This window comes from Pleurodeles waltl, chromosome 11 (genome assembly GCF_031143425.1).
Source record: "Pleurodeles waltl isolate 20211129_DDA chromosome 11, aPleWal1.hap1.20221129, whole genome shotgun sequence".
In the NCBI taxonomy this organism is placed as follows: Eukaryota; Metazoa; Chordata; class Amphibia; order Caudata; family Salamandridae; genus Pleurodeles; species Pleurodeles waltl.
In genome coordinates this window covers 909039627-909065435 of record NC_090450.1, presented here as the reverse complement: position 1 = coordinate 909065435, position 25809 = coordinate 909039627, and the positions used below count along the sequence as shown (strand labels likewise).

General features: G+C 45.6%; 1 protein-coding gene across 5 annotated transcripts in view; it reads left to right on the top strand.

Moving 5' to 3' along the window:
* The window catches only part of TCTN1 (tectonic family member 1), a 275107-nt gene extending 250953 nt beyond the window's left edge, over positions 1–24154 (top strand). For all 5 annotated transcript variants that reach the window (XM_069214867.1, XM_069214866.1, XM_069214868.1 and 2 more), the window contains one exon: positions 22370–24154. In XM_069214867.1, coding sequence (XP_069070968.1) covers positions 22370–22501 — 132 coding nt within the window. In that variant the 3' untranslated portion in view covers positions 22502–24154. The remainder of the gene's footprint in view (positions 1–22369) is intronic.
* Positions 24155–25809: the final 1655 nt, after the last annotated feature.

Sequence of the window (25809 nt, the reverse complement as noted above, 5' to 3'; positions counted from 1 at the left end):
CACTTATCCCCACTTTAAAGCTTTGCAATTCATACTGTAACTCCGGCTGTGAAATCCGAACAGTTGTGGCCTATTTAGGGAGTGGAGTTTAGAGCCCTTACTCCTCAGTGGTTAATGTTAATAGATATTAAATGCAAATAGATGGATGTTTGCTTATCTCGCTATGCAACAATGAAAACATCTGAGGCATTATATCTTTGTTAAAAGTAAAGTGATACAACAGGAAAGGCAAAATACCAACAAGAAGACAACTGCAATACTCCTTGTAGTCAAATGATCCTCAATAGGGATGAATATTTGATTAATCTATAGAAATTTAGGTTGCTAGTCAGATAGTAAAGCTAAATGATGTATTTTTCTTTCATAGTTTCTCTTATCAAACCATCCACCAATTCTCCCCACCTTGCCATGCAAACTTCACTGTTGACTCCACTGACTTAGCTGCTTAGACCAGCATCACCTTCTCTTTTGTTCTTTTACACCAGTCTGTTGTGTGTCCCTCTTGTAACCTCCGGAATACGTATTTTGCAAATTACTGATCTTCAGACTTTGTTGAATTCACGCTACAGAGACTGATGTAAAATTATCCGCTTTGAACCGTCAAACATCAGCTGTCATGAAAACAGGCTCTTTTTATTCGAAGACTCTGATGAATCGTTTGTTAACCTGCTTCAGAGGGCAATGGTAGTCAAAGCCTTCGAACAATCATGCTTGGATTTCTGTAATCTGGTGTATGCAGGATGTATAGTTAAGGAATAGAAAAGGTTGCATCATATTGAAAATGCAGCAGCTAGAGTCATTTTTGATTTAAGGACATTTGAATTGTCCTCTGCTGAACTCGGATCTTTGCACTGGGGCTTGTACACTGAAGCACCTTGTTGAAAGTGGAGTGCATTATGCATCGGGTCTTTTATTATCAGTTTCTCTGATTTGTAATGAGTAGGTTTTCCCACCTTTTCTTTTTCTAGAAATCTTAGATCAAATGCTAGAAACTAGATGGTGTGTAAGAACATGTGTGGTGAACTGATCCAAATTATGAAATTCTCCTGCTTTTCTCAAGAGTGAGTTAAACTCGCAGGTCTTTCGTAGAAATCTTTAAACATAGATGTTTAAATAAACATCCAAGATATGTGGAAGTCTCCTCTCCAGTTCCTTTTCAATAGCGCCACAAGACATTTTTACACAGATGAATGCTATTCTGACAAATTCTTACAAATGTCCTAATAGTTAAGGAAAGAGGTCTCTGAACAAATTGTAAAGGGCACTGTGATAAGGCGTGTGTTTCTCTTGTTCTTGTGCCATCTGTGTTTGTGAGTCAGTGCTCAAATAACTTGAGTCATTCCTGCAAAGCCCAGTATTCTCATTTCTTCCTCAAAAAAATGTAGACAAGAAAGAGATTTAGCAGCACTTGTCATTTTGCAAAAGCTCGGTACAGTAGTGCACAGCATTGTGGACAACTGAGCCAGAGTAATTAATATTCAGCGTCGGGAGAGTGGGGTGGAAAGAATAAATAACGTTCACCTGTACAAATTATTGTTGCATAAAAACAGTGTGAACTGTGATTCAATGTGAGCGAGCTGACAACACCAGACAGCCTCAGTCCAGTACTTAGAGGCTGTTCCTTCGGTTTGCAGTGCTAAATAATGTGTTTTCATAAGTCATATCTCTTTTTGGCAACGCTTCACTCCTCTTTGACTTTTTATGCACTCCCGTAGAGTTTCTTTTCGGAGGGGGTGAAGACCACTAAGGTGCGTGCCAGTATTTCAGAGAAATCAAGTTTCTCTCTTTCTCACACTATCATTCTTTAACTTGCTCTACTGTAACTGTGTTGAAATTTAAATGAGGCCTGCTTAGCTGGTGACGTAGCTCATGGACAGGGCTTTTTGTTGGCGCACCCATACTTGTTCAGTGGTTGGATTGGCCTTCAGAATGACACATCACTGGTGGCATTTTAGCCAACACATGATTTGATTTTCCAAGCAAATAAGCTAACTAGTGGATGTCTTAAAACGTAGGAAACCTATGAAGGTGGGGTGCCACTCTTGCCCCGGCAGGCTAAGTGGCTCTGTGTGGTGCCTTGAACCCTGGCCTGTGGGGACTGGGGCTCCCAGGCGAAAATCATGGCTTCACTTGCCTCGCACCAATGATTACTGGAACTCTTCAGCCGGCCCAGACTTCTGCCTGCTCCTGTGGCATCCTACTGCCAGTTGGGAAGGTGGCCTGGAACATGGCCGAGCTCTCCTGCCTGCGAGGCCGCCCAAGTGAAAGCCATTGTTTCAGCTACCTCCCACTGTTCGAGTCTTGGAGCTGGTCGGCTTGGGGGAGCCACAGATTCCTCTGTGGTCTGACGCCACCCTGCCCTGGGAAGGGAAGATCACTCTGGCTGGTGCCTGGGGGGACAGGGTCTCTTTGGGCATGAGTCACTGGCCTGATCCCACCTCTCGCTGGCAATTTTTGGAGCTGTCAGCCCAAGTAAGCTGCTGACACCTCTTCAGTCTGACACCCCCCCACCCTGCCATTGTACGGAAGGTGGGTGCCTTGAGTCGTGGCCTGTGGCGAGTGCGCCGACCGGATGAAAGCAGTGGCTTCACCTGTCTCTTACTAGGGACCGTGGGACCAGACCTTTCAGATATGAGGCACTGGCTTCACCCCAAGTCTTGCTGGCAACTCTTGGAACCAGTTAACCCAGAGGAGATCTCGACATCACTCAGGTCCCATGTCACCATCCCCTGAAAGGGACAATTGCAGACTCTTCCTGGCTGGCTGTTGCCAATGCAGCCACTGGGCCCTAAATGCCATGGGTGATATCTGCTTTCCTGAAATTCAGCCCTGGTTAGCCAAGGTAGTTTGACTCCCCCTTGCCTTACACTTTCTGAGCCTAGCCATGAGGGCGTATGGAAACCAGCAGAAGCAACAAATTGCAGATAGCCACGCTGGCTCCCCCTCTGGTCATTTGGTCTCCCAGCCTCCAGTCAGATGGCTTAGGCTGGCCTCCAAATAGATGACCCTGTCCAACCACTGGCCATATGGCCTAGGCCAGCCAATGACTAGAGTATCTAGTTAAATGGGAACTACAAACAAGAGTGGCTATGTACATTGTGGACAGTGATTTGAAGCCCCACCTCAAAAGGACCCTGCCTCAGGCCATGGATGTGTTTCTCTGCACCTCTCCCGACACCCAGTCACCCCATCTGGTCATCCCACTGACCTGCAAGGAGGGGTGCCCCAGACCTGCACCAGGGGACAGGTCTTGCATTGATGATCACATAAAGATTTTGGGGTGAGGATGACAAAGGGAGCAGAGCTTCCTGAGACAGCCCCAGCTGTGCACTGATAGGGCCCAGGGCGATTGATCTTTAAGCGGCCCCCAGACAGACGGAGCCCCTGTAAGAATCCGGAGTGTCAAGGTGAGTTTGAATTATCGATGATCAATGTGCCCTTCAATTGTTTCTAAAATAACCCTTGCTTGTCTGTTGCTCACACAGCGAGAAGGCACAGCAGACCACCAGACCTCCCCTCTGGGAGTCAGCCTCGACAAATGAAAAAGAGTTTCCAAGCACTCAGCTGGGACCCCCACTCCACAGGCAAAAGGCTCACATGGCAGTGGAGGGAGGCAGCTCCGCCCAGATATTCAGATGGGTCTAAACAAATCCTCAAACCCCAGCCACACAGGACCCATTAGCCATGCCTGACTATAAGTTAGGCTCGCCTCACCTGCACATCAGCCATGCACCACCCACCTTAGCTGGCAGAAGGCAGGGCTCGACCCTGATCATAGAGACTTCTTTGCCTAGCCTGCGGCCCATGCTGAGCCACCAGGTTCTTTCCCTACTCATGCCAGGTGGAGAGGTGTTGGTGGAGAAGAGGCAGGTTATCCTCTACCTTCATGATTCACAAAGCCACAACTGGCATCAGCGCATGGAAGCCCAAATGGCCCAGTTCACCTCTCTCTTGCCGACGCAACAACTGCGCACAACTGATGGGGTCCGTGCCCAGGGCATCTTTGAGCGATATGGTGCCTCATCCAAGAGGAGGCAGGTGCTCAGTCATGGCACCAGCTTCTTCCCATTTGAGGCTGCCCTCCCACCCATGGCAGGCCATTCCTTGGTCACTTGAAGCCCAGATGAGCTGTGACCAGCATAGGAGCTCCAAGGTAGCAGGGTCTCTCTGTATCTCAGGCTAAGTCCAAGGAGTTACTACAGTTCGGTTCACTGGGATCATGCTGGGAGAGCCTGGGTTCCATCTGGGGAGGGATTTGTCACATTGGGCCCCTCCCCCGGCCAGAAGTCCCCAGTCCACACATGTATTGGATGTATCCTCCTAAGCAGGTAAAGAAACCCACCTCACCTGGACCTTGCCCAAGCAGTCAGCAAGCCAGGGGAGCTTTCAGGCCCTGTTACTGGGTTCCACCTTAGAGGTGGCCGAGTTTCAGGCTGCCACCCTCAACACTATAGTCACTTTGCTCTTAATGATCCTTCTGCAGGTTCACCTATGGAACTCTAGTTACAACTTGTACTTCCTCTAGAAAATCAAGATTGATCATCTTCTCAGATCTTTGCCAGTGCTGTTGTCTACCCCCGTCAGGGCTGATAAGAGGAGCTCACAAACCATCCAATTAGTAATAGCAACAGGCGGTGTGGGCAGAGGGCAGGGACTTAATCAATGCGAGCTTATGACCCACACTTACTGGGAATTTCTCGTTCATGAGAAATAACTGCAATCTCCAATTCCTATCACAAACAGGGTTCACCTGCTGGTGAAGGATAGACACATGCTGATCAATTCGGAGTAGCGTGCCTGCAGCCCAAGGCATTTAAGGGAAACACAAGGACTATTATTGCTCAAACTCATGTAGCTGAATGCCACAGAAGTTCAACACAAACCACTGGGAGTCACGTATCTAGATGGCATGGAGGCGGCTCGCTTGTTATTGGAATTGACCAGACTGCTCGCAGTACGAAGCAGGTCTCGGACACCTTGTATCTACTGATCTGGAGGAAGGCCACTAGCCTTTCTTGTATTGCATGCACACAGGGTGACAGAAGGGGGTATTCAAGAAAATGTATTCATCTTTTAGGACCCAGGGCTGCGGTGAAAACTTCAAATGAGCCTTAATCGGTACTTCTGGCTAGCCCGGAGCAGTTTTTCTTCAGTAACCATATCTTTTCTCTGAGATGCCTGGCTTCCAGACAGGCTGATCAGGCAGGGTGGAAGGCAGCTGGGGGCTCAGGCCAGACCAACCAGGGCTCTTGCAGGGCCCATAGAGAATTCCAAGACGATTGACTAGTCCCAAGCATCTTGTCCATAATAATATGGAGAAAAGCCACTGGCCATTCTTCTAATCCATGTGCACCAGATTATAGAGGGGGACATTTGAGTGAATGTATCTGACCTTCAGGAGCCTTGGCTGGGCTTAAGTGAGCCCTCAAAGGGATTTCCGGAGTAGGCCACAATTCTGAACACTTACGCCCAGAACTGTTGTGCTTTGCTTATATATTTTAAATAAAAACTTCACTAGTTACATTGGCATGACACATTTTGCACCACCAATGTGGGTGTGGTAAAGGTCTCACAGGCATAATTTTGCACACCGCTAATCCTAATTTTTTACTTCCGTAGTCTGTCTCTTGTTCTTGTGCTGTTTTGGCGCCTATGTCTCAAGTTCCACCTCACCCCCCATCTCTTTATCTCGGTCTTACTGTATATTTTTCTCTCTCTTTTCCTGTGTGTCTTTCATTTCCCTTTCCCTGTGTTTCTCTTTCGGTGTCGCTTTGTTTTTTAGATTCTCATTTTCTCTTTCTCGTAAACCTTCCCAGGCCGGATGCCCAAGAACCACGAGAAACAACGTAATTGCTTGTTTGAGCTCTTCAACTCGTGTTGTCAGTGAGTTTATCCCTGTGCTGATTCATACGGGACTTCACACTGTTGCATTTATAAAGGAACTTACTGCATCCCTCCATGCACACGTTCTGCCTTGCCTCCCAAAAATATGGTTGGTTCTTGGTGCTTGGCGTAGGCACGTGAGCTCGAGCGAGTCTGTTGCAAGAGCGGGATTTTTTTCCCTACACGAGGATGTCCCTCAAATGTGTCCAGATGGTGTTTCTTCTCGTCTCCACACTCCACCTCCCATTCCATGGTGAGGGAGGGAGGGTTGCATAAGAGCTCTACTGCACGGCTCCTTGGAATTCATGCACATTCGTTTAAATATTGATAATTCTTTTACGAAAAAAAACAAATGTCACTTTGTCAAGGAATTCATAAACCTTAGTTGAGAGATTCATTTTTTTCGAATCTAAAGGACAGCCACATAGTATGTCATTTAAAGTCACTCTTGCAGCGTTTATGGTGGGCTTGTAAAAAAAAATGGGAAAAGGAGCAGCAAATAGTTCATTTTGAACTAAAGTGAGCGAAACAAATATTAAAAGTGGATGAGCTGTAAAGGTATACTCACAGGAGGGCTAGGACTGTTTCCAAGACGTGTTAAAGCCAATGTTTTGAAACTGTACAATGTTAAGCACTGTGAGGTCGTTTGTGGTAAACATTGGAAAGGAATTCTAAACACTTTGATGGAGGAGTATGCTGCTACCCCGCCTTTGTTGCAGAGGTATTAGCAGACGTTGTACCTATTGCAATAATATTTCACAGGGGGTTTGAAGGTGGTGCACCAGGAAAATCTTAACAGACGTTGTGACAAATACAAGGCTTACTTTGTAAAATAAAAACGTAAAAAAACAATAAATGCAGATATTCATGGATTTCTACCTGTAGTGCTGCGGAATGGCAGAGATGCCGAATACCAAAGCTGCCCATCCTCTTGCCTCCACCACAGTCCTCTTTCTTCCATGACCCTATAATTCTTGTCTTCTAAGCTGACTCTTGCAGGTTCCTTTTCTAACCTTCTTTCTCCATTTGTCACTTTGCCCTCCATCTTTCTCTACCTCCTTTCTCTCTTTTCTGCGTTACTCTCTTTGTCTGATGATGGCCAATTAGTCCAGGTCCCCAAAAATGAGTACCAGCGGCCACTCACCGCAGACATTGGCATAAACAAGCACTGTTCAGAACTCTGAAGATTTTCTCTTCACACTTGCATTGTGCGGCCCTACTCTTTCCTTCAAATGGCAGTGGCTCACTAACAACGGAAGCGGTTTGCAAGGGGACCGTGCTTGAGTTGTAAGTTGAAAAAATAAGCGCAGGGGCCTAAAGTTTTTCTTAGAAGCCCGTGAACTCGCACTGCAGAATGTCGAGGTTGCCGAATGCCACAGCGGCCTAGTTCAGATTCCGCCTCTTCCATCACCGTACACGTCCTGGCTCCACCTCAGTCTTACATACAGGTTTTTTAGTCCTTGAGTTCTCATTTTGACACTGTTTACTATAGCTCACTCCTCCTCCTTTATCACTTTGCTGCGTTCCTCTTTTGCTATGGGTGAAAGTCTGATCATGAAAAAACAAGCAATGGTCCTTAAAAATGAATGTCACTGTCCACCTCCAACACAAATTAACAACTGAATGAGTAAAGTATTTTTAAGCACACTGGACCAATAAAATTGGTGAAAACTATACAGGAGCTAACACCAGTTTGTTTGGGGTGGATGGGATTCTTGGTTCTACTTCAATTCGTTTTTGGGTAAAGGTCTGTTAAACAGTCATTTAATGCTCGCTGGACCAGTAACATCAATCAGAAGAGGATATGGTTTTAATGCAAGTGTACAGGTGTAAGTGCGCAAGTTGCATCTTAAAAGAACCTATAACTGAACTTTGGATGTCGTTCTAATGCAGTTCTAATGGGTGGAGAACATTGATGGTCCAGTAGTTTGCGTTTGGTCTATCGTTGCAATCTTGCCGCAGTGGGACCTATACCCAATGGTGGCGATCAACCCTTTTGTCAGTATTCAATACATGCCGTGCTAGCCCTCCACTGTCTCGTGGCCCAGTGCTGAAACATAATACCCGTTTCTCAGCACACTGCTGCTGAATCTTCATAATTCACGTGTTAGAAATGGGTTATGTGGTTGACAGTCAGGTTACCCCCTGTCCAAGCAGGGACCCTCACTCTAGGAGAATCGCCCTGAGTTAACCCCCACTTACCCCCTTGGTAGCTTGGCACGACAGACAAGCTTAACGTCAGAAGCAAGTTGTAAAGTATTTGTACCAACACACACAGTAACTCAGTGAAAACACTACAAAATGACACAACACAGGTTTAGACAAATAGGTAATATTTATCTAAGCAAAATAAGACCAGAACGACAAAAATCCAACATACACAAGTTAAGATATGAATGTTAAAAAGAATAAGAGTCTTAAATCCTTAGAAAACAGTGAGAACACTGTTAGCGCACAAAAGTACCTGGGTAGCTTCAAACTAAAGCCGCACGGGCAAGTGTGCGTCGGAAAAGGCTAGTGATGCATCAATTTCTCACTTGCAAACAAGACTGTGTGCCGTTCCTCCTCCGGTCAGGTCGGCGTGCGTCGTTTCTTCTCTCCCGCAAGAGAGTGATGCATCGATCCGGGTGAGAACCTCGGGTCCGGGCAAGCTTTGCGATGATTTTCCGTATCCAGCGATGTTGCGTCAAAATCCGGTTGCACTGTGTCGAGAAACTGCGCTGCGTGGGGCGTATGTCGTTAACAGCAGTCGCTGCGGGTGTTGCACGTCGTTTCTCCAGCTGCGTTGTGTCGATCTCCTAGCCGCGATGCAGGTGGATCGTCGATTTTAGCCACGAGGCCAGCGGCGCCTCGTTTATCAGCCGCGAGGCGGGTGGTGCATCAAAAATTGCCTGCATGGCGGTCTTTGCGTGGATTTCTGTCCTTTTCCACCAGCTTCACCTTTCAAGGGCCCAAAGACAGGTTAGGTCACCACTTGGCAGGGCCAGACTTGCAGCAGAAAGTCCAGGTGCTGGCATAGTGAAGTCTTTGATGTCCCTGAGTCTTCAACAACAGGAGGCAAGCTCAGTTCAAGCCTTTGGAGATTATTCACCAATGGGAAGTCACACAAAAGTCAGTCTTTGTCCTCTCTCAGGTAGAAGCAGCTACTGCAGGCCGACCCAGCATAGCAGACTCACAGGCAAAGGGGCAGTACTCCCCCTCCAGCTTCTCAGCTCTTCTCCTTGGCAGAGGTTATTTTTGGTTTCAGAAGTAATCTGATTTTCAGGGTTTTGGGTGCTCTTCTTATACCCCTTTCTGCCTTTGAAGTACACCTACTTCAAAGAGAAGTCTGTTGTTTTCAAGATCCTGCCTTGCCCAGGCCAGGCCCCGAACACACACCAGGGGGTTGGAGACAGCATTGTGTGAGAGCAGGCAGGGCCCTTTCAAGAGTAAGCGACCACTTCTCATCTCCCCTCAGCCCTAATGGCCCATCAGGATATGCAGGCTAAACCCCAGCTCCCTTTGGTTCACTGTGTAGAGGAGAGTGCAAACAGCCCAACTGTCAAACTGACCCAGTTAGGGAATCCACAAACAAGCAGGGTCACAGGATGGTTTAAGCAAGAAAATGCATACTTTCTAAAAGTGGCATTTTTACACACACAGTCTAAAAACCAACTTCACTAAAAGATGTATTTTTAAATTGTAAGTTCAGAGACCCCAAACTCCACATGTCTGTCTGCTCCCAAAGGGAATCTGTGCTTAAATAATATTTAAAGGCAGCCCCCATGTTAACCTATGAGAGCGATAGGCCTTGCAACAGTGAAAACCCAATTTGGCAGTATTTCACAGTCGGGACAAGTAAAACACATAAGTGCATGTCTCACCTCTAACATACACTGAACCCTGACCATGGGGCTACCTAGGGCCTACCTTAGGGTGCCTTACATGTATAAAAAGGAAATGTTTAGGCCTGGCAAGTGGGTACACTTGCCAAGTCGAATTGGCAGTTTAAAACTGCACCCACAGACACTGCAGTAGCAGGTCTGAGCCATGTTTACAGGGCTACTAATATGGGTGGCACAACCAGTGCTGCAGGCCCACTAGTAGCATTTGATTTACAGGCCCTGGGCACCTCTAGTGCACTTTACTAGGGACTTACTAGTAAAACAAATATGCCAATCATGGATAAGCCAATGTACATATGTAATTTATACAGGGAACATTTACACTTTAGCACTGGTCAGCGGTGGTAAAGTGTCCAGAGCAAACAAAACAGCAAAAACAGAGTCCAGCACACAGAAGCAACCTGGGAAGTAGAGGCAAAAAGTTAGGGGAGACCATGCCAATGATGCCAAGTCTAACAACACGTGACAAATGTTCACAAGGCTGCATCAAGGGGCACATTTGATGTTTTGCGAATTAACCTCTAATGCAAATCAGTAATAATGTTGCTATTTGCTAAGTTTCCACACTTCTGCAATATAATGCATATATCTGCAGTGTTGAAATAAAGCCATAATGCACATTTTGATAAGTTTCCACAATGACACAATGAACACACACATTTTAGTCATGTTACTTTTGTTTTCACCTGCTAAGGAAAGCAAGGTATTACATCCAACCATGGAATTAAAGCAGTTGTCTAGGCACTGGTTGATCGCATACATGACCAGTGACATCTCAGTCCTAGAGGGGATTTCAGATCCTCAATTTCCTCCTTAAAAGTGGTGCACCCTCCTGTTAGTTGCCTATTGGAGAGGGGTTAGCAAGTTTGACCACTGGGCACCGTCTAGCTTTCACTCGGTTGACTACTCATCAGTATTGTTTACAGTAGGTGTTTGACCTTCAAGGCTTTTCATCTCGGGAAATAAATGTATAGCTCTTTACGGACAACACAGCAAAAGTAGCGTACCAGCTCCCAAGGATCCAGTCACAATTAGGGAACTGGGAAAAGAACGCATTCTTCAAGCAATATGCCCCTACAGTGTCTAAGTCCATTCTTATACCTTGTAAGTGTAGTGTAGCCATATTGAGTACATGGGCGGAGAGTTTGTCATTACAAACTCCACAGGTCCATGATGGCTTCACTGAAGACTGGGATGTTTGGTATCAAACTTCTCAGCTCAATAAATTCTCACTGATGCCAGTATTGGATTTATTGTAAAATACATCCAGAGGGCATCTTAGAGATGCCCCCTGAAATTCGCCCAACTCTCTAGTGTGTTGGCTGACTGGTCTATGCCAGCCTGCCACCACCAGACAAGTTTCTGAACCCATGGGGTGAGAGCCTTTGTGCTGTCAGGAGTCCGGGACAAAGCCTGCACTGGGTGGAGGTGCTTCACACCACCCCCTTGCAGGAACAGTAACACTTGGCCGTGAGCCTCAAAGGCTCCTGCCTTTTGTTATGCTGCCTCAGGGCACTGCAGCCAGTGGAGATGCCCGCCCCTTGGACCAGGCCCCACTTTTTGGCAGCAGGTTATGCGGGAAAGTTAGTAAACACCAGGAGGAGTGTCCACCCCAGCTGGGATCACCCCTAGCATGCCCAGAGCTGAGGTGAACCCCTCCTGGCAGAATCCTCAATCTTGTTTTGGAGGGAGATAGCCAATAGGGTTAGGTGTGTACCCCCTCCCCAAAAAGAGTGGGGACAGGAAGGGTGTAGGCACCCTCAGGGTCAGTAGCCATTGGCTACTGCCCTCTGATCCCTGTAATGCCACTAAATCTAGTATTTAGGGGCACCCCTGAACCTTGCTCTTCAGATTTCTGCCGACTTAAAGAAGAAGTGCTGAAGAGCTGCACCAGCAGAGACTCCAGATAACAACTGACTTGGCCCCAAGCCTACCGGCCTATCTGCAGCTTCAATACTCCTGCTGCAAAAAGACAACTTATCCTGCAGGACCAGCAAACTCTACAAACCCCCAGAGGACTGCCTGTCTCCCTATGAACCAAGAACTCCAGAGGACAGCGGCCCTGTCCACAAAGAAACCTTCAACAAGGACTCCAAAGCCCTCCAGATCCACAAGTCCTGCCCACTCAGCACCAGACGCCCATTGCCCGAGTCCAGGTCGCCTACCTGAACAGAGAGAGTCTCTAGGCGATTCCGAACTCAAGTCCACCCCAGTTTGACCCCTCCTGGCCTCCACGACGACGCCTGCAGTCTGAATCCAGAGGACCCCCTCCCCTGACCACGACCGGATCTGGTGAAGATACCCAATGCCTAAAGGTACCCCTGCACCCGCAGCTCCCTGGCCTTGAGGAACCCAGCTGATGGTCCATTGACATCCAGAGGAGCCTCAGCTTACCTGTCCAGCTGTTGGTCTTCCTAAACTGACCCCTTGGACCACACCTGCAGCCTCTTTGTGAACCTGGAGTTCCTCATTGAAAAGCAATGGGTGCCCGACACTGTGTTTGCACCCTGCACCTAGTCGCCCCTGTGCCGCAAAGGGTGTGTGTTTGGTGCTGACCTGTGATACCCCCACACCCTCCCTCCCCACCCCCCCTACCCCTGATCTAAACCCCCGGGGCCTGTGCCCTGAGACTGCGGGTACTTACCTGCAAACCGTTCAACCAAGTGCCCCCGGTCTCCATAGGATTCCATTGGGCGCGCAACAACAAATTTGAACTCTGCACCCGGCCGGCCCGTGTTGCTGGTGATGCACCCTTGGTGTCTTCCTAAACTTTGCTCTGTGGACACCTTAACTCCCTAAGACTGTAAGTCTAGTACTTACCTGTAAACTGTGTATGCCCCCCCCCACTCCCAGGGGCTGCATTGTCTTCAATGAAAATTGCACTGTCTATTTTTGATATTGTAAAGTATTGCTTATCTGAAAACTGTTTTAACTGTGAATTACAACCAAGGTGCATTTGATACTTGAAAGTGATACATTTTTGAAACTGTACTTACCTGCAACAAAGACCCGTTTGGTTCTAGAAATAAAGTAACAAAGTATATTTTTGATATTTTTTGATACATAAAACATTGGAGACATCAGTCATTGAGTGTGTGCCTCATTTCTTGACTGTGTGTACAACAAATGCTTAGCACTAACCTCTGATAAACCGAACTGCTCGGCCACTCTACCACAAAAGAGAGCATTAGTACTGTCGACTTTAGCCTATCTAAAGCCTCCGGGGAACCCTTGGACTATGTGCACACTATATCTCACTTTTTCATAAGATATACAGAGCCAGCTTCCTACAATGTATCCTAGGCTGGTCCTGCTGGATATGACTTCAAAGAAAATGAGTTTTTGTCTTTGTAAATGCCACGAAGTACTATTCGTCCCTTTGTTTTAAAGTAATATCATTACAAAAATCCACAGAAAAACGAATAATGGTGCCCCCGCATACATACGTTTTTGAAATCTCTGACTTACTAAGCACCTTAAGTGGCAGTCTGAAACTCCAACTAGGAAAAAATTAACCACCTAATTTTTCAAGTAGTGCGGGCCCAATGACCATATAGTTTTATGAATCAAAATGTACTCTTTAAATTTCAGCCATTTGTGATTATTACAGATCTTCAGCACTCAACCTTTGTTCCATCATGACCCCATAATACCTTAACCATTCACAGAGGTAAAATTTGGCAGTTATAGATCGTAAAGTGATTTAAATTCTGAGGCCAGTTTTTGCCAACACCACTTGAACTCACAAACATCGGCTCAGTTATCACTAGTTAGGGTTAGCCAGTTAGCGTCCATCCATAGATTAAAAGTATGGTAGTGACTAGTGAGTGTTCAGCATCTAAGAGCCTTGATGACACATGATTACTTAAAAGTGGAAAAATTGACCGCATGTGGACCGTGCAGTTGTGACAAATCCAGATCACGTGCAGACTAGTTAATACTAAAGAGGTGACCGGGGGACAACGGAGAGACCTTCTGTACTCCAGATCAAGGTGGAACTTCAACCATTTGAACACATTCTCTAAAGCAGTGATCCTCGATAAACGAAGCCAACCATTTTAAATCTTTATGAGCGACCCCAGTAGTTTATAACCTCTACAAGATCAGAGTCATATATGATATCCTAGACTGCTGACACATCGAGCTTCACCACCACTAAGGCTCTACCCCATTAGCCATAGTTGCTAGTAGTTTTTCGACGTACAACAAATCAGTTTGATTTCCCCCTGGGGGATGAAATCAGGCTGGTTCATCCCCAGGCTGTGGACTTTAATAAGCAGTCTCCTAACTGAGAACTCGCCACTTTCTTAAAAACCTTTGCTAGGACGGTCAGGTCATGTGACCTGTGGGCTTGCTGGGAGACCCTAGACTCCCTTAATTAACAATTATTCAGTAATTTACTGCCTATGATACAGACTGTTGAATTGTTTTCAAATAACAGATTTAAATAATGAAACTCTCCACCAGATCTACTGACCGGCCCGGATGCACCACTGTGTCGTGGTTGTGCAGCACTGCTTTGTGACCAGGTTGGTACTTTGCCCTGCGCTGCATGTCCTAGTGAGTTTGACAAAATGAGATGCAAATAGGCTGCCTGATAAGTATTATTTAGGCGGTTTTATTTCTTCTGCTCAAATTTAGATGCTGCAATGCGTTGCTTGAAAACTTAGTAAATCTGGACCTATATACGCATAAAACCTGCCACTTTGCCCGTGGAAAATGTTTAACAACCAGATCTCTTTAGTACCTCTGGGCCTTTGCCTCGTACTACTCCGCACCTTGGTGATAATAGCCGATAGGCATTGCAGGTGAAAGGGTCGACCATGCTGATGGAGAGGTGAACAGAGGATGGACTTGTGCTTAACAGCAAGTACTTGCCAGCCTAGCTATCGTTCCTACAGCAGTGAGATGGGTTTACCCGCCTGTGCCACAAGCGTGTGCGAGCAGACCGCCTATCGCCTGCCTGATCACTGCTGCCCGCGCGTCACAATGTCGGCAGCATAAGTAGAAATTAAGAAGGAAACGGGTAGAACACTGCTGGCCCACCCCATGCCACCACCCCTACTCGTCTGCTGGCCGTGCCTTTCTGCCAGTGCTTACTTAGTCCATCACATCAAACCGAGACTGTACACAGGTATAAAATGCACTCCCCAGTCAGCAGATGTGGCTTTCATACTGTGTACGGCGTTGTTGTTGTTGTGCAAGCAGTACTAGAGGTGGGTGAGCCCTTGATAGCCCGAGCCCTCCCTCTTAGGAACTGTAGCCGTGAAAACCGGCATTATAAAACGCAAGCACAGACTCAGTGATTGTCTTTTGGCATGTCTTACCAGTAGACAAGGCGCCTGTGTTCATTTTACTTAAGAGGTTTAACACATGGTTAGTTTCTATTCGCTGTGAAACCATTGCGTTAACACTCTAAAAACATCAACATGGAGGGGCGGGCAGTGTGGCATTAAAGCCGTAGGTGTCGAATTGGAACGGAGGCAATAGGTTTGAGTCTCGGTATTGGCTCAGCATCCTGTTCTGGCCAAATCACTTACTATTCTGTGCCTAAAGAACAAGCACTGGCAAAGCCAGTAGGTTTCGCCTATGCAAAATCTTTTGGCTTTGTCAATGTTTTTTTGTTATACTTGTTGCACGTATTTTAGGAATTTATGCACTTTTGGCTTAATAGCTGGAACTGGATTAGGTGTTAAATATGCAGTGCAGCCCTGCTGCCATTTTGTCATCTTCAGGGGAGCACCTGGATATAGGTAGACTGTGAGAGTTGGGACAGGCCTGACGTCAGTCACCCACAAAAGGAGCTTTGGCATAAATATGCAAAAAAACGTGTGAAGGGAGAAACCAACAACTACAGACCACATAACAGGTGGGTGGACCAAACCACAAACCTCTTTTCCCAAAATGCATAGAACATATACGATGATTTGTTTATTTCCAATACTGCTCTGTAAATAGCTCCGTAAATAGCACATCAAGAGTTACCATTTCATGGACATTTCAAAGTACAAGCCTAAGCAAGATTTTCCTGGGAGCAAATAGCAAGTATTAAACAGCAGACCTATCTTGCAGGCGAGGAGGAATGGAGGGTGGGATGGGAAATAAAGCACAGGCAGCAAGAGAGGGGTGAAGGTGGGAAATAAAGCTCAGACATTGGAACAACAGGAGTGGGAAATAAAGCACGGACAGCGAGAGGAGGAGGGTGATAAAGTAACAACAGACAGCGGGAGGAGGGTGCGGGATTTGTAAAGCAACAACGAACAGCTGGAGGGGGTTGGTAAAGCAACAACGAACAGCATGGGGGAGGTGAGACTACCTGCAGAGACATGCAGTCTATGAGAGTGCATGGTTAAGCGTGAGTATCTGCAGGAGTCTGTGGCCATTGGAAGGACACTGGCCACAGTCAGGAAGGTATACTTTGTCCATGGTCCATGGCAGGGACACACATGAAGGCCTAGGAGAAAGCCGAGGCAAGGAGAAGGCTCTGACCCGTAAGAAGCAAGGAAGCAAGAGTGCAGTGTAACTGGTGCGCTTGTAAAGCACTCAAATACCTTCAGGTCAATATTGCGCTATATGTGCAACAAAAAAAAACAGGGAGATTAAGGCAAGGGGTGGGCAGCATGCCTGTATTTTGCCCCTTATCAGTACATACTTACAAGAGAACATAGAAGAAAGCACTTTAAAATGTACTGTAGAGCTGCCATAATGACCTCTGACTAAAAAGTAGACAAAAACAGAAAGATCTTGTTACAAATAAATACAGACTTTATATCAAGTTCTCTTTTAGTATACCGCCTAGCCTTTGCAGACTTAAAACACAGAGAAATGGCCAGTATTTTTATTTTTAAAAGCCATACAACCAATGTCAATGCGGGTGCTCTTTGAAGTTTGTTACCCCTGTTTATCAACACCTTCTCAGGTCTGGACAGTGTGAAAATGGAGTCATGGGCTTCCACAGGGCAGTTATATTTTACCTGAAGAAACGTGCAGATAAAACAAATACTGGCATTTGAAGAGCACTTGGCTCAGCAGGCAACTTAAAGAGGTTGTAGCATGCCAGCCCATTCTCTGGTTCCCCCATTAAGCACATTTACAACTGCTGGAATTATGCATCTGACAACCCTTCCAATACCACAACTGAAAAGGGGAGGTGGAGCTGGAGGTTGGGGGAGCAGGGTTATGAATGGCTTTGAAAGTGATCAGCAGGGTTTTAAACATGACCCAGCTATTCACAGGTTGCCAGTGAAGCTATTCGAGCCCAGATCTAATGAATTCTTTCTTTGGGGTACTCAAAATAACACATGCAGCTGCATTTTATGTTGTGGCTGCTGCTGATTTTTTATTTTTTTGGCTCTACTTGTACTTGGGCTCTTAGAGCAAAGCTGAGCCCGTGGCTCGGCTACTTCGCATTGACCTTTCGGCTTGCCCACCTAGTTCTTAGGGTCACCAGAATCATCACTGCTAAACTGCTGTAAGCAGTGACACTTTCCCAATTTTGAAAGATAGACCCAACTTAAATGTGTTAAAAAAAAGTAGTCATTTTTCTAAGTGGTATTGTGGATGAAATTAAGGCAGACATATAAAACAGGGTCCATGAGAGCTCTGAATGAATGGTTTGTCAGTTCTGAACCATTTTCACTTAAGAGTCTTAATTCAGAGCTTATAGTAGAGTTGTTGGGTGACTTGGCCAGGCACTCTGGTGCCCACTCAACTCACCTCTCACCCAGCCAGCAGCAGCAGCACAGGCAGCCGTCTGGTTGATGGTAGCAGAGAGGTGTTGCTGTGTAAGAAAAAGAGAAGCAGATGAAAGAGCAGGAAGTAAAAGTCAAACACAGTAAATAGAGAAAAAAAAGGAGTGAGGAGAGAATGAGCAGTTGAGGACAAGGGAAGATGTAAAAAGTAAAATGAAGTCATAGTAAAAGACTGAACATGAGAAATGAGTGAATATTACATAGAAATATGGGACAGATAAGAAGAGCAGGTGATAAGAGGTGAAAATGATAATATTGTGGACGAGAGGGAGAAGAGCGATGGAAAAAGATTGTGAGGTTTTGGGTCCCTTATGGCATGGTTATGGGACCTTACCATGTAACATACTAGCATAAACTGTCTTGGGTCCAGTCAGGCTTGTTTACAAAACCTTTAGCTCAACCCTGGGTAATTGTGGCTTCAAGCAGCAAGACTTAAACAAAGGAACTAGTGTAAAGAATTAGAAGCACCAAACAATGAATTAGGAAAGTCACACAACATGAAAGAAATCTGACACCAATTTATAGAAATAGATTATATATTTATGAATTTTTAGGGACCAAGATGAGCAAAATCTACAGGAGGGTTCCAGAGATCTAAATTTTTAAAGAAAAGTAAATCTTAGTTCTTTTAGTTACAACCGCAGAGAAGTATTGGTAACTGTAAAGTTTAGCAACCTTTGAAAAGTTTGTAAGAGTTGTGTTCGGCTCCTGACTAGGGCAACCAAGTCCAGCAGGGAGAAGGCCAGAGGGACCACTAAGGAGTATTTGGACAGTTACGTAAACTTTACACCATGAATGCCATAGACTTTAATGGCGTAGTCCTTGTGCTGAGGATGCAGGAATTAGAAGATGCTCAAGGATGCTCTGTTGGTTATGGGGGTGTCCTTGCGGTTACTCCTCAGTCCACAGATCAGATGGGGTAACTTTGGCCACAGAGTTCGGGGTCCCTCGAAGTCCTCTTCGAATCACAAGAAGGCCAGCTGCTGCTGGGCTACCAGTTTCTGGTCACAGTGGGTCCAGCGGTATCCTTTGGTGGAGGCTGGTGTCCCTCTTATGATGACCAATCTGGACTCATATGACACTCCAGGGCCCAGCAGGCTCTGGTGCCATTTTTGGCTATTGATGATCTGTCTATTGGGCACTTAATTGTGATTCTCCAGAAGTCGTTTTTGATTTGTCGAGTTGGCTACTTCAGCTTTGATGGCTCTGGTGTTGGTTCCAGGGATCAGCCGAGTGACCCTTGAAGTCACTTTGATCTGGGGCTTGGGAGCGACATCTTCTCAAGTCAGAGCAACAGGCACAGTTCTCTCTTCGCCAGCCTAAGGTGCAGCAGATGCAGTCCAGCAGGCTGTACAGCCTCTTTTACCAGGTCCCACAGGTCAGGAGGGCGGTTGTTTTTCGTTCCTTTATCCAGTTCTATAAGGATCTGAGGTTCAGGGTGTCAGGGGTGCCATATTTATGCCCAGAAAGTGCCCTGAAAGGATGATGCGATCACTAGCCAATGAGATACCAGGATCCCTCCCGCTGCCCTGGGGTGACTTCCAGCTATGTATGACATCTAGCAATCCCAGGATGCACCATTCTACCCTCTCCCAAAATGTCTGAACCCTTCCTTGGATGTTAGGAGCTTGGTAGCCCACCGAAGATGTGTGTGGGATACAAGCTCATAGGAAAAACAGTTTAGACACTGGTCTCCCCTCTCTGTTCATGCTGCCAGCCTGCCCACCTAAACAAAGGAGCAACCCCTCAGGATCATGAACGCCATCAGCCCACTAAAGGTGGCTTCACTTTGGAAACTCGCTTCTTGGGACAAAACCATGTGTGGCTTCTTTCAGGGGGGAGGTTACACCTCCCTCTGTAGCAGGCTACCGTTGTTCCTAAGCCTGGGAGTCATTCACACAACTACCCAGGAGGACAGAAATCTGTCTGGTGGCCAGCAACAGTGTGAGGCCACTCGACAAACAAGGCTACAGAGTAGTAACTTTCTAAAAATTGCTTTTCCTTAAATTTGGTTTGGGCATCATGTCAGGTTTAACCCCACAATTAATTTGGTCCCTTGAAGTATCCATTTTAGTAGTCCCATTCAGAAGTTTACCGGGCTGAGGGGTCAGCCCATAAGTCTCTGTCAGGCCAATGGGCCTACTAACGTTTCCACAGCAAAATATTAGAAGGCTTGCTGTCTGGGCAGATTAAAATCATAAGTTCAAATAATAATATATAGCTCCCTGCCTCAGGGCTCCATAGACCTTCATGTACTGTTATGGGAAGAGGGAGATTTGCCATTGGTTTAAATGACAAAGTTGAACTAGCAGTTTAAAACCATTCTTCCACACTGCAGTGGCAGGCTAAGAGACACTTTGCCCTACACAGGGTGGCATACCCAGTGCTGCAACCCTGGGAAGGACACTCTGTCTTACATACCGTGGGTACCCTAGGCAGCATATACTAGGGCCGTATAAGTATGTCAGCTTATGCCAATTGGGGCTAGCCAATTCAACTTTCATTTTGTGAGGGGTTAGAACACTGGCACAGAACCCTGGTTAGTAGGCTTCAGTACACTCTCAGTCAAAAAACCAGCAGCATCAGTCCAAAACTTTGGGGGTGATCATGCAATAAGAGGCATTTTCTTACAAAGATGCTTTTCCTCAAAAAATAAAATCATAACTAGTAAGTTGCCAGTCACTTCAGGATTGTCATGGAAACTCAGTGTTATGAGCTGGTTTGGGATTCGGGTTGTTTATATTTAACAGGATGTTCTATTTTGGAACCTTTTCTCTGGTGTTTCCTGTATGGCGCTTCAGACTTCATGAGTGTTAGTTGGAGCCAGGGACAGCCGCCGGAGAACATGGAGTGCTTTTCCTTCACAGACACTTTATAGAATAAGGCCCATATTTATACTTTTTGACGCAAAACTGCGCTAACGCAGTTTTGCGTCAAAAAAATTAGCGCCGGCTAACGCCATTCTGAAGCACCATGCGGGCGCCGTATTTATTGAATGACGTTAGCCGCCGGCGCCGTCTGGTGTGCGTTAAAAAAAACGACGTACACCAGGCAGCGCCGGCGTAGGGGAAAATGGAGCTTGGGCGTCAAGAAATGGGGCAAGTCAGGTTGAGGCAATTTTTTCGCCTCAACCCGATTTGCGCCATTTTTTTTCACTCCCAACCCCCATAGAAATGACTCCTGTCTTAGCAAAGACAGGAGTCATGCCCCCTTGCCCAATGGCCATGCCCAGGGGACTTCTGTCCCCTGGGCATGGTCATAGTGGCATGTAGGGGGGCACAAATCAGGCCCCCCTATGCCACAAAAAAAAAAACACTTACCTGAACTTACCTTAATGTCCCTGGGATGGGTCCCTCCAGCCTTGGGTGTCCTCCTGGGGTGGGCAAGGGTGACAGGGGGTGTCCCTGGGGGCATGGGAGGGCACCTCTGGGCTCCTTCAGAGCCCACAGGTCCCTTAACGCCTGCCTTTTGCAGACGCAAAAAAACGGCGCAAAAGCGGCCGTACGTCATTTTTTTTGACCCGCCCACTCCCGGGCATGAATTTTGCCCTGGAGTATAAATCCGACGCACATGCCTCGGAGTCGATTTTTTAGACGTGAACGCCTACCTTGCATCTCATTAACGCAAAGTAGGTGTCCACGCTAAAAAATGACGCAAACTCCATGGACTTTGGCGCTAGACGCGTCTAATGCCAAAGTATAAATATGGAGTTAGTTTTGCGTCGAAATTGCGTTAAAAAAAACGACGCAATTCCGGCACAAACGGAGTATAAATATGCCCCTAAATCTATTATGAAACTTTGTCTGAACCTTAAATTCTTCCATCAGTCATAAGACCCAGCTCACCCTTCCAACTGAAGAAGGAATGAACTGCAATATCTCGAGCAGCCCAGAAATCAGGTGTGCCACGCGTAGTGCATAGGTGCCAGTGAGAGGTCAGCATTTGTTACTAGCAGGTGTGGCATAATGGCCAGAGCTGCCAAATTTGTATCTGGGGAACCAGGTTCGAGTCTCTGCGTCGGTTCAACATCCTGTGATTCTGGGCAAATCACTTACTCTCCCCATTCCTATAAAAAATGAACGTGTTTTTGTGTAATGTAACTAGTGCTCATGTAAAGCGCTCCAATACCTTTGGGTCATGTTTGCGCTATGTAAAACTGCAAAACAAAAAAAAATGTAGACTGAGCAGGGGTAGCCACAGCACAGGAGAGGGAGAGCTCATCAGGGACCTTTAGTGATGCTAACAAGGAGTAATGTGAAAACTTGCAGTGAACCTGGAGAGCACTGGTCCTAAACTAGCAGGTAACTATCCCTAAACCCTTATGTGCACCTTATCCTGATTGGTTTAATGATCAGTCGCTTCTGGCCTTCGAAGCACGTTTTATGAACACCAGAGAATGTGAGGAGCTGGCATGAGTGGGCAGTGTGATTACCCTCCCTGGGTTGGGAGGGGTGAGCAGTCTTGCGGCTCTTCACACTGATTTTCAGTGTTAGACACTCATACTGTCAACCAATGTCATTTCCTCCCTTTCCACCAGTGCCATCTTCCAACACTGTCAGTTAAGCTCAAACATTCCTACCCCGGCCACCCCGTTGATCTCTGTAGCTCACAGTGACTTAAAGGGAATTCTGTGTGTATGTTTCTCACACAGGTTCAAATCCAGAGGGTCCACCGCTAACATTTCACAGAACCTTTGATATGCCACCATAGAGATTCCCACGTCTCACAATATTAAACCTTCTTTGTATCCATGGCAATTCATTGATGTAAACCTTGATGTATTAGTTCTGCGTCGGCTGTGGATAGTACAAACAATAACTAACTGTGTAAATCCTTATGTTCCCTTTGCAGGAAGGAAATAGTTACCAGATCTCGAGCCTGGTTACGTTTGTTGATATCTCAGCACCTGCAGAGCCTGGTTACAAAGCACAGCCGTCTATTGATGCCAAGCTACCGTTTGATTTCTTTTATCCATTCGTGTAAAGTAAATATTGTATCATGACAGACACAATGGCTCTTTGCTTCTCCCTCGCTCTGTACATATTTGGACTTTATGTCCTGGCTGTAAATGGATAAAGCACCGTCTCCCTGACACACGAGTACAACGAGCTACATCACTACTCATATTTGCTTGAGTCCACATATAAATGAAATACTAAATTAAAACAAATACAATTAAACTGATAATTACATCAAATTAAAAGATAAGCAGATAACACATGGACATAATATATGTGTGACGTGCCTACCCACTCGGGCATGTGCTGTTGGGACATCACTCACAGAAAGAAGCTCAGGTTTGTAGTTTTGGAAAAGGAATTGTGACAGAAGTGACATTACTATTTCTCACTCAACCAAGTCGTGGACATAAACCGTGAAAGGATTTCGGTCATACTGGGCAAAATGAGGTTGAGGTTGTGCCAACCTCTGTCCTGAAACTGAGACTCTTGGCAAGCCTCAGTAAAAGCAAGTGTGGTTCTTACAGTCCTATTTTGGTATCACATTCAGTGCCTTTTCGGAGGCTGCTTTCAGCCCTCGTGAGACGATAAATCATAACACAACATGGCAGCTTTTAGCCCAGATCAAGCAATTGATGGATTTTTTATGAGTATTTATGTATACTAAACATTCTTGGTGGTCTAGAATGTAAAATGGTGCAGAGGAGTGACAAAGGTGATATATTGTGTCAATTCAAAACATTAGAAACATTTGCATCATTGTGCATTCAAAAAGTGACATACAAACACTGCAGTGTGTGTTATATACAGTCCAGATGCATGTATCACCAACATTTTGACCCAACAAACAAAATTATTAGAGTAATGTAATGGCTGGATCTTCATCAAGGCAAAATACAAGGGCGGCCCCCTCCAGTATGTGCAACATGCTGCTACTGAGACCGGAAATTGACAAGATTAAAGGATTTAGCGCAGAGAAATTCAATCAGGAATCGGGTCACAGTATCCCTAAGAGTCCAACAAGTTGTGAGCACCGTAGTAGTAATACTTTAACCCGAGGCGCACATAGGGGTCAAGTGACCCCCACAATAACTGGTGCCCGTGTTGTTGCTGTTTGGAAGGAGCCGCACTCAGTCGTAGCGCTGGTCCTTGTCTTGAACACCTTGCAAAGAACCATGCTCAAACATAGAAGCAGCATCCTGGCAGCACAGAACACAGAGCTGTGGAGCATCGTCAACCTACTGCGTGTGTGACACCGCCCCCCCCCCCCCCCCCCCAAACCAACTACCTCATCTTCAGCAAGTTAATGAAACCTAAACGTCTGACTGAACCGTAACAAGAAGTGGTCAACAAGAAACGTAGTTCAGGCAGATTTCTATCCCATACAGGGTACAACGAACCATCAACATTGCTGCCGAGAACTACCACCTCTTTCCAACAGTCAAAATGGATATTCCAGACACCTGTCTTGCTACTGAAACCTAACTACAGTCTGTACATTATGCACTGTATTATCTTCTACTTTAAGTTTATGCAACCATTTATTTAATTAATTCTATTTTTTGTAACTATTTCACTGTAGTTTTAATAGATTTTTGATTTATTCAAAACCTAGTGACAAATACCTAAACAAATCAAAGGGTAAATCACAAAAATAAAACACAGCTATTGAACAATGTATTTGTGTTCATCACAGTTTTGATTATAGCACACAAAGGTAGTAAAGACAGAGTATATAGTTGAAGGAGGCTTGTAACATGATTGCAACCACATTCAGGAAGAAAAACGTCAGAGATGTGTACGTTTGTCATGGACAAAAGTAAACATAACTTTTCAATGACTGGAATGGGTGTCTGTCAGGGGTGGAGGTGAAAAGGAAATTTACGACTATCTTGTAGAGTCAAATATAATTTCATGACTTTGATGGAGAAGGAGATAAAGTAAGTATATTAGGGGCAAATAAACTAATAAACATATCAATACTAGGAAAGGCTATTCTGGACTGTCCTAACTAAAGTGCACCCCCTCTGTAGAAATATAGCTATTGAAGTCACTAAGGTTTAGCATCATCTCCTGTCTCTGGTGCATCGTGCACTCTGATGCAAACCCAGCACGTCAGCTGGGCAGCTGAACCTATAACAGATGAACATATAATATTCAAAATCATGATAATCATAAAGGGTATGTGGTATGCTGTAAAATGTTCAGGACATGGAAGTGAATCATTCTCATTAAGGCCCATATTTATACTTTTTAGCGCCACATTTGCGCCGCTTTTTGACACAAAAGCGGCGCAAACTTACAAAATAACTTTGTATTTTGTAAGTTTGCACCACTTTTGCGTAAAAAAAAAAGACGCAAATGCAGCGCTAAAAAAGTATAAATATGCGCCTAAATGTCATATGTTCATTCTGTTTTAGATATGTGATCAATCGCCACTTTCACAATAGCAGTGATAAGCAATGTGGACCTAAGGAATATGACAATTTACCCAACTAAAAGGCCTACTTTGCCAAACCACACGTTAGGGTAAAAAAGCACCAGCAGAAGTTGCACATTAATGTGTGCCACTCTAATATAGGGAGTCCGTTTTTTTTCAAAGCACTTCAACTCAGTCAGTAGTTGTAGATGCATCCCTAGTTGGCTAAGGAGCACATTGGTATAACTTACCAGTACAAAGTCACTGGACAAAGAAGAGGGCTTAATACTATATCACCCTCTTGGAACTCAGCAGTTCACGACTGGCATCTTGGCTCTTAAAGACAACACCACTGCTTTGCACTAAACAAACAGGGACGTACCAAATAAAAACCTAATTGTATAGATGCCCAGGACATTTTGCCCTTGGCCAGAGGGCTGATGTTGAAAACGGTTCACCTACCAGAGATTCCGAATAACCAAGCAGATATCCTAAGCTGATTTACGAAAGAAACACAAGTGAGTTGTAGATGACTGTATACCACAAAAATAGTTTGCAGATTGGGAGCAACTACACACAGATTCAATTACCATCTTTCAAAACACCATATGGCAAAGATTCACATCCAGGAGGTGGGAATCAGGCTCTCTGGGTGATGCCCTTTTGATAAATTGGTCACAGATATTACTGCATGCCTTTCCAAATGATTGCATTAATCCCAGAAGTACTACTAAAGCTCTGAAGCTCTCAAGCAATGATTATCCTAATTACAACTAAGTGGCACGGGTAATGGTGGGTCCTAGTTTTTCTACAAATGCCATTAAAACCACACAGGAGAGTGGCATACAAACTGAATCTCCTCTCCAGACCACATGGTCAGATTTTCTAGTGGGCCTAAGATCCTTGAATTTGAC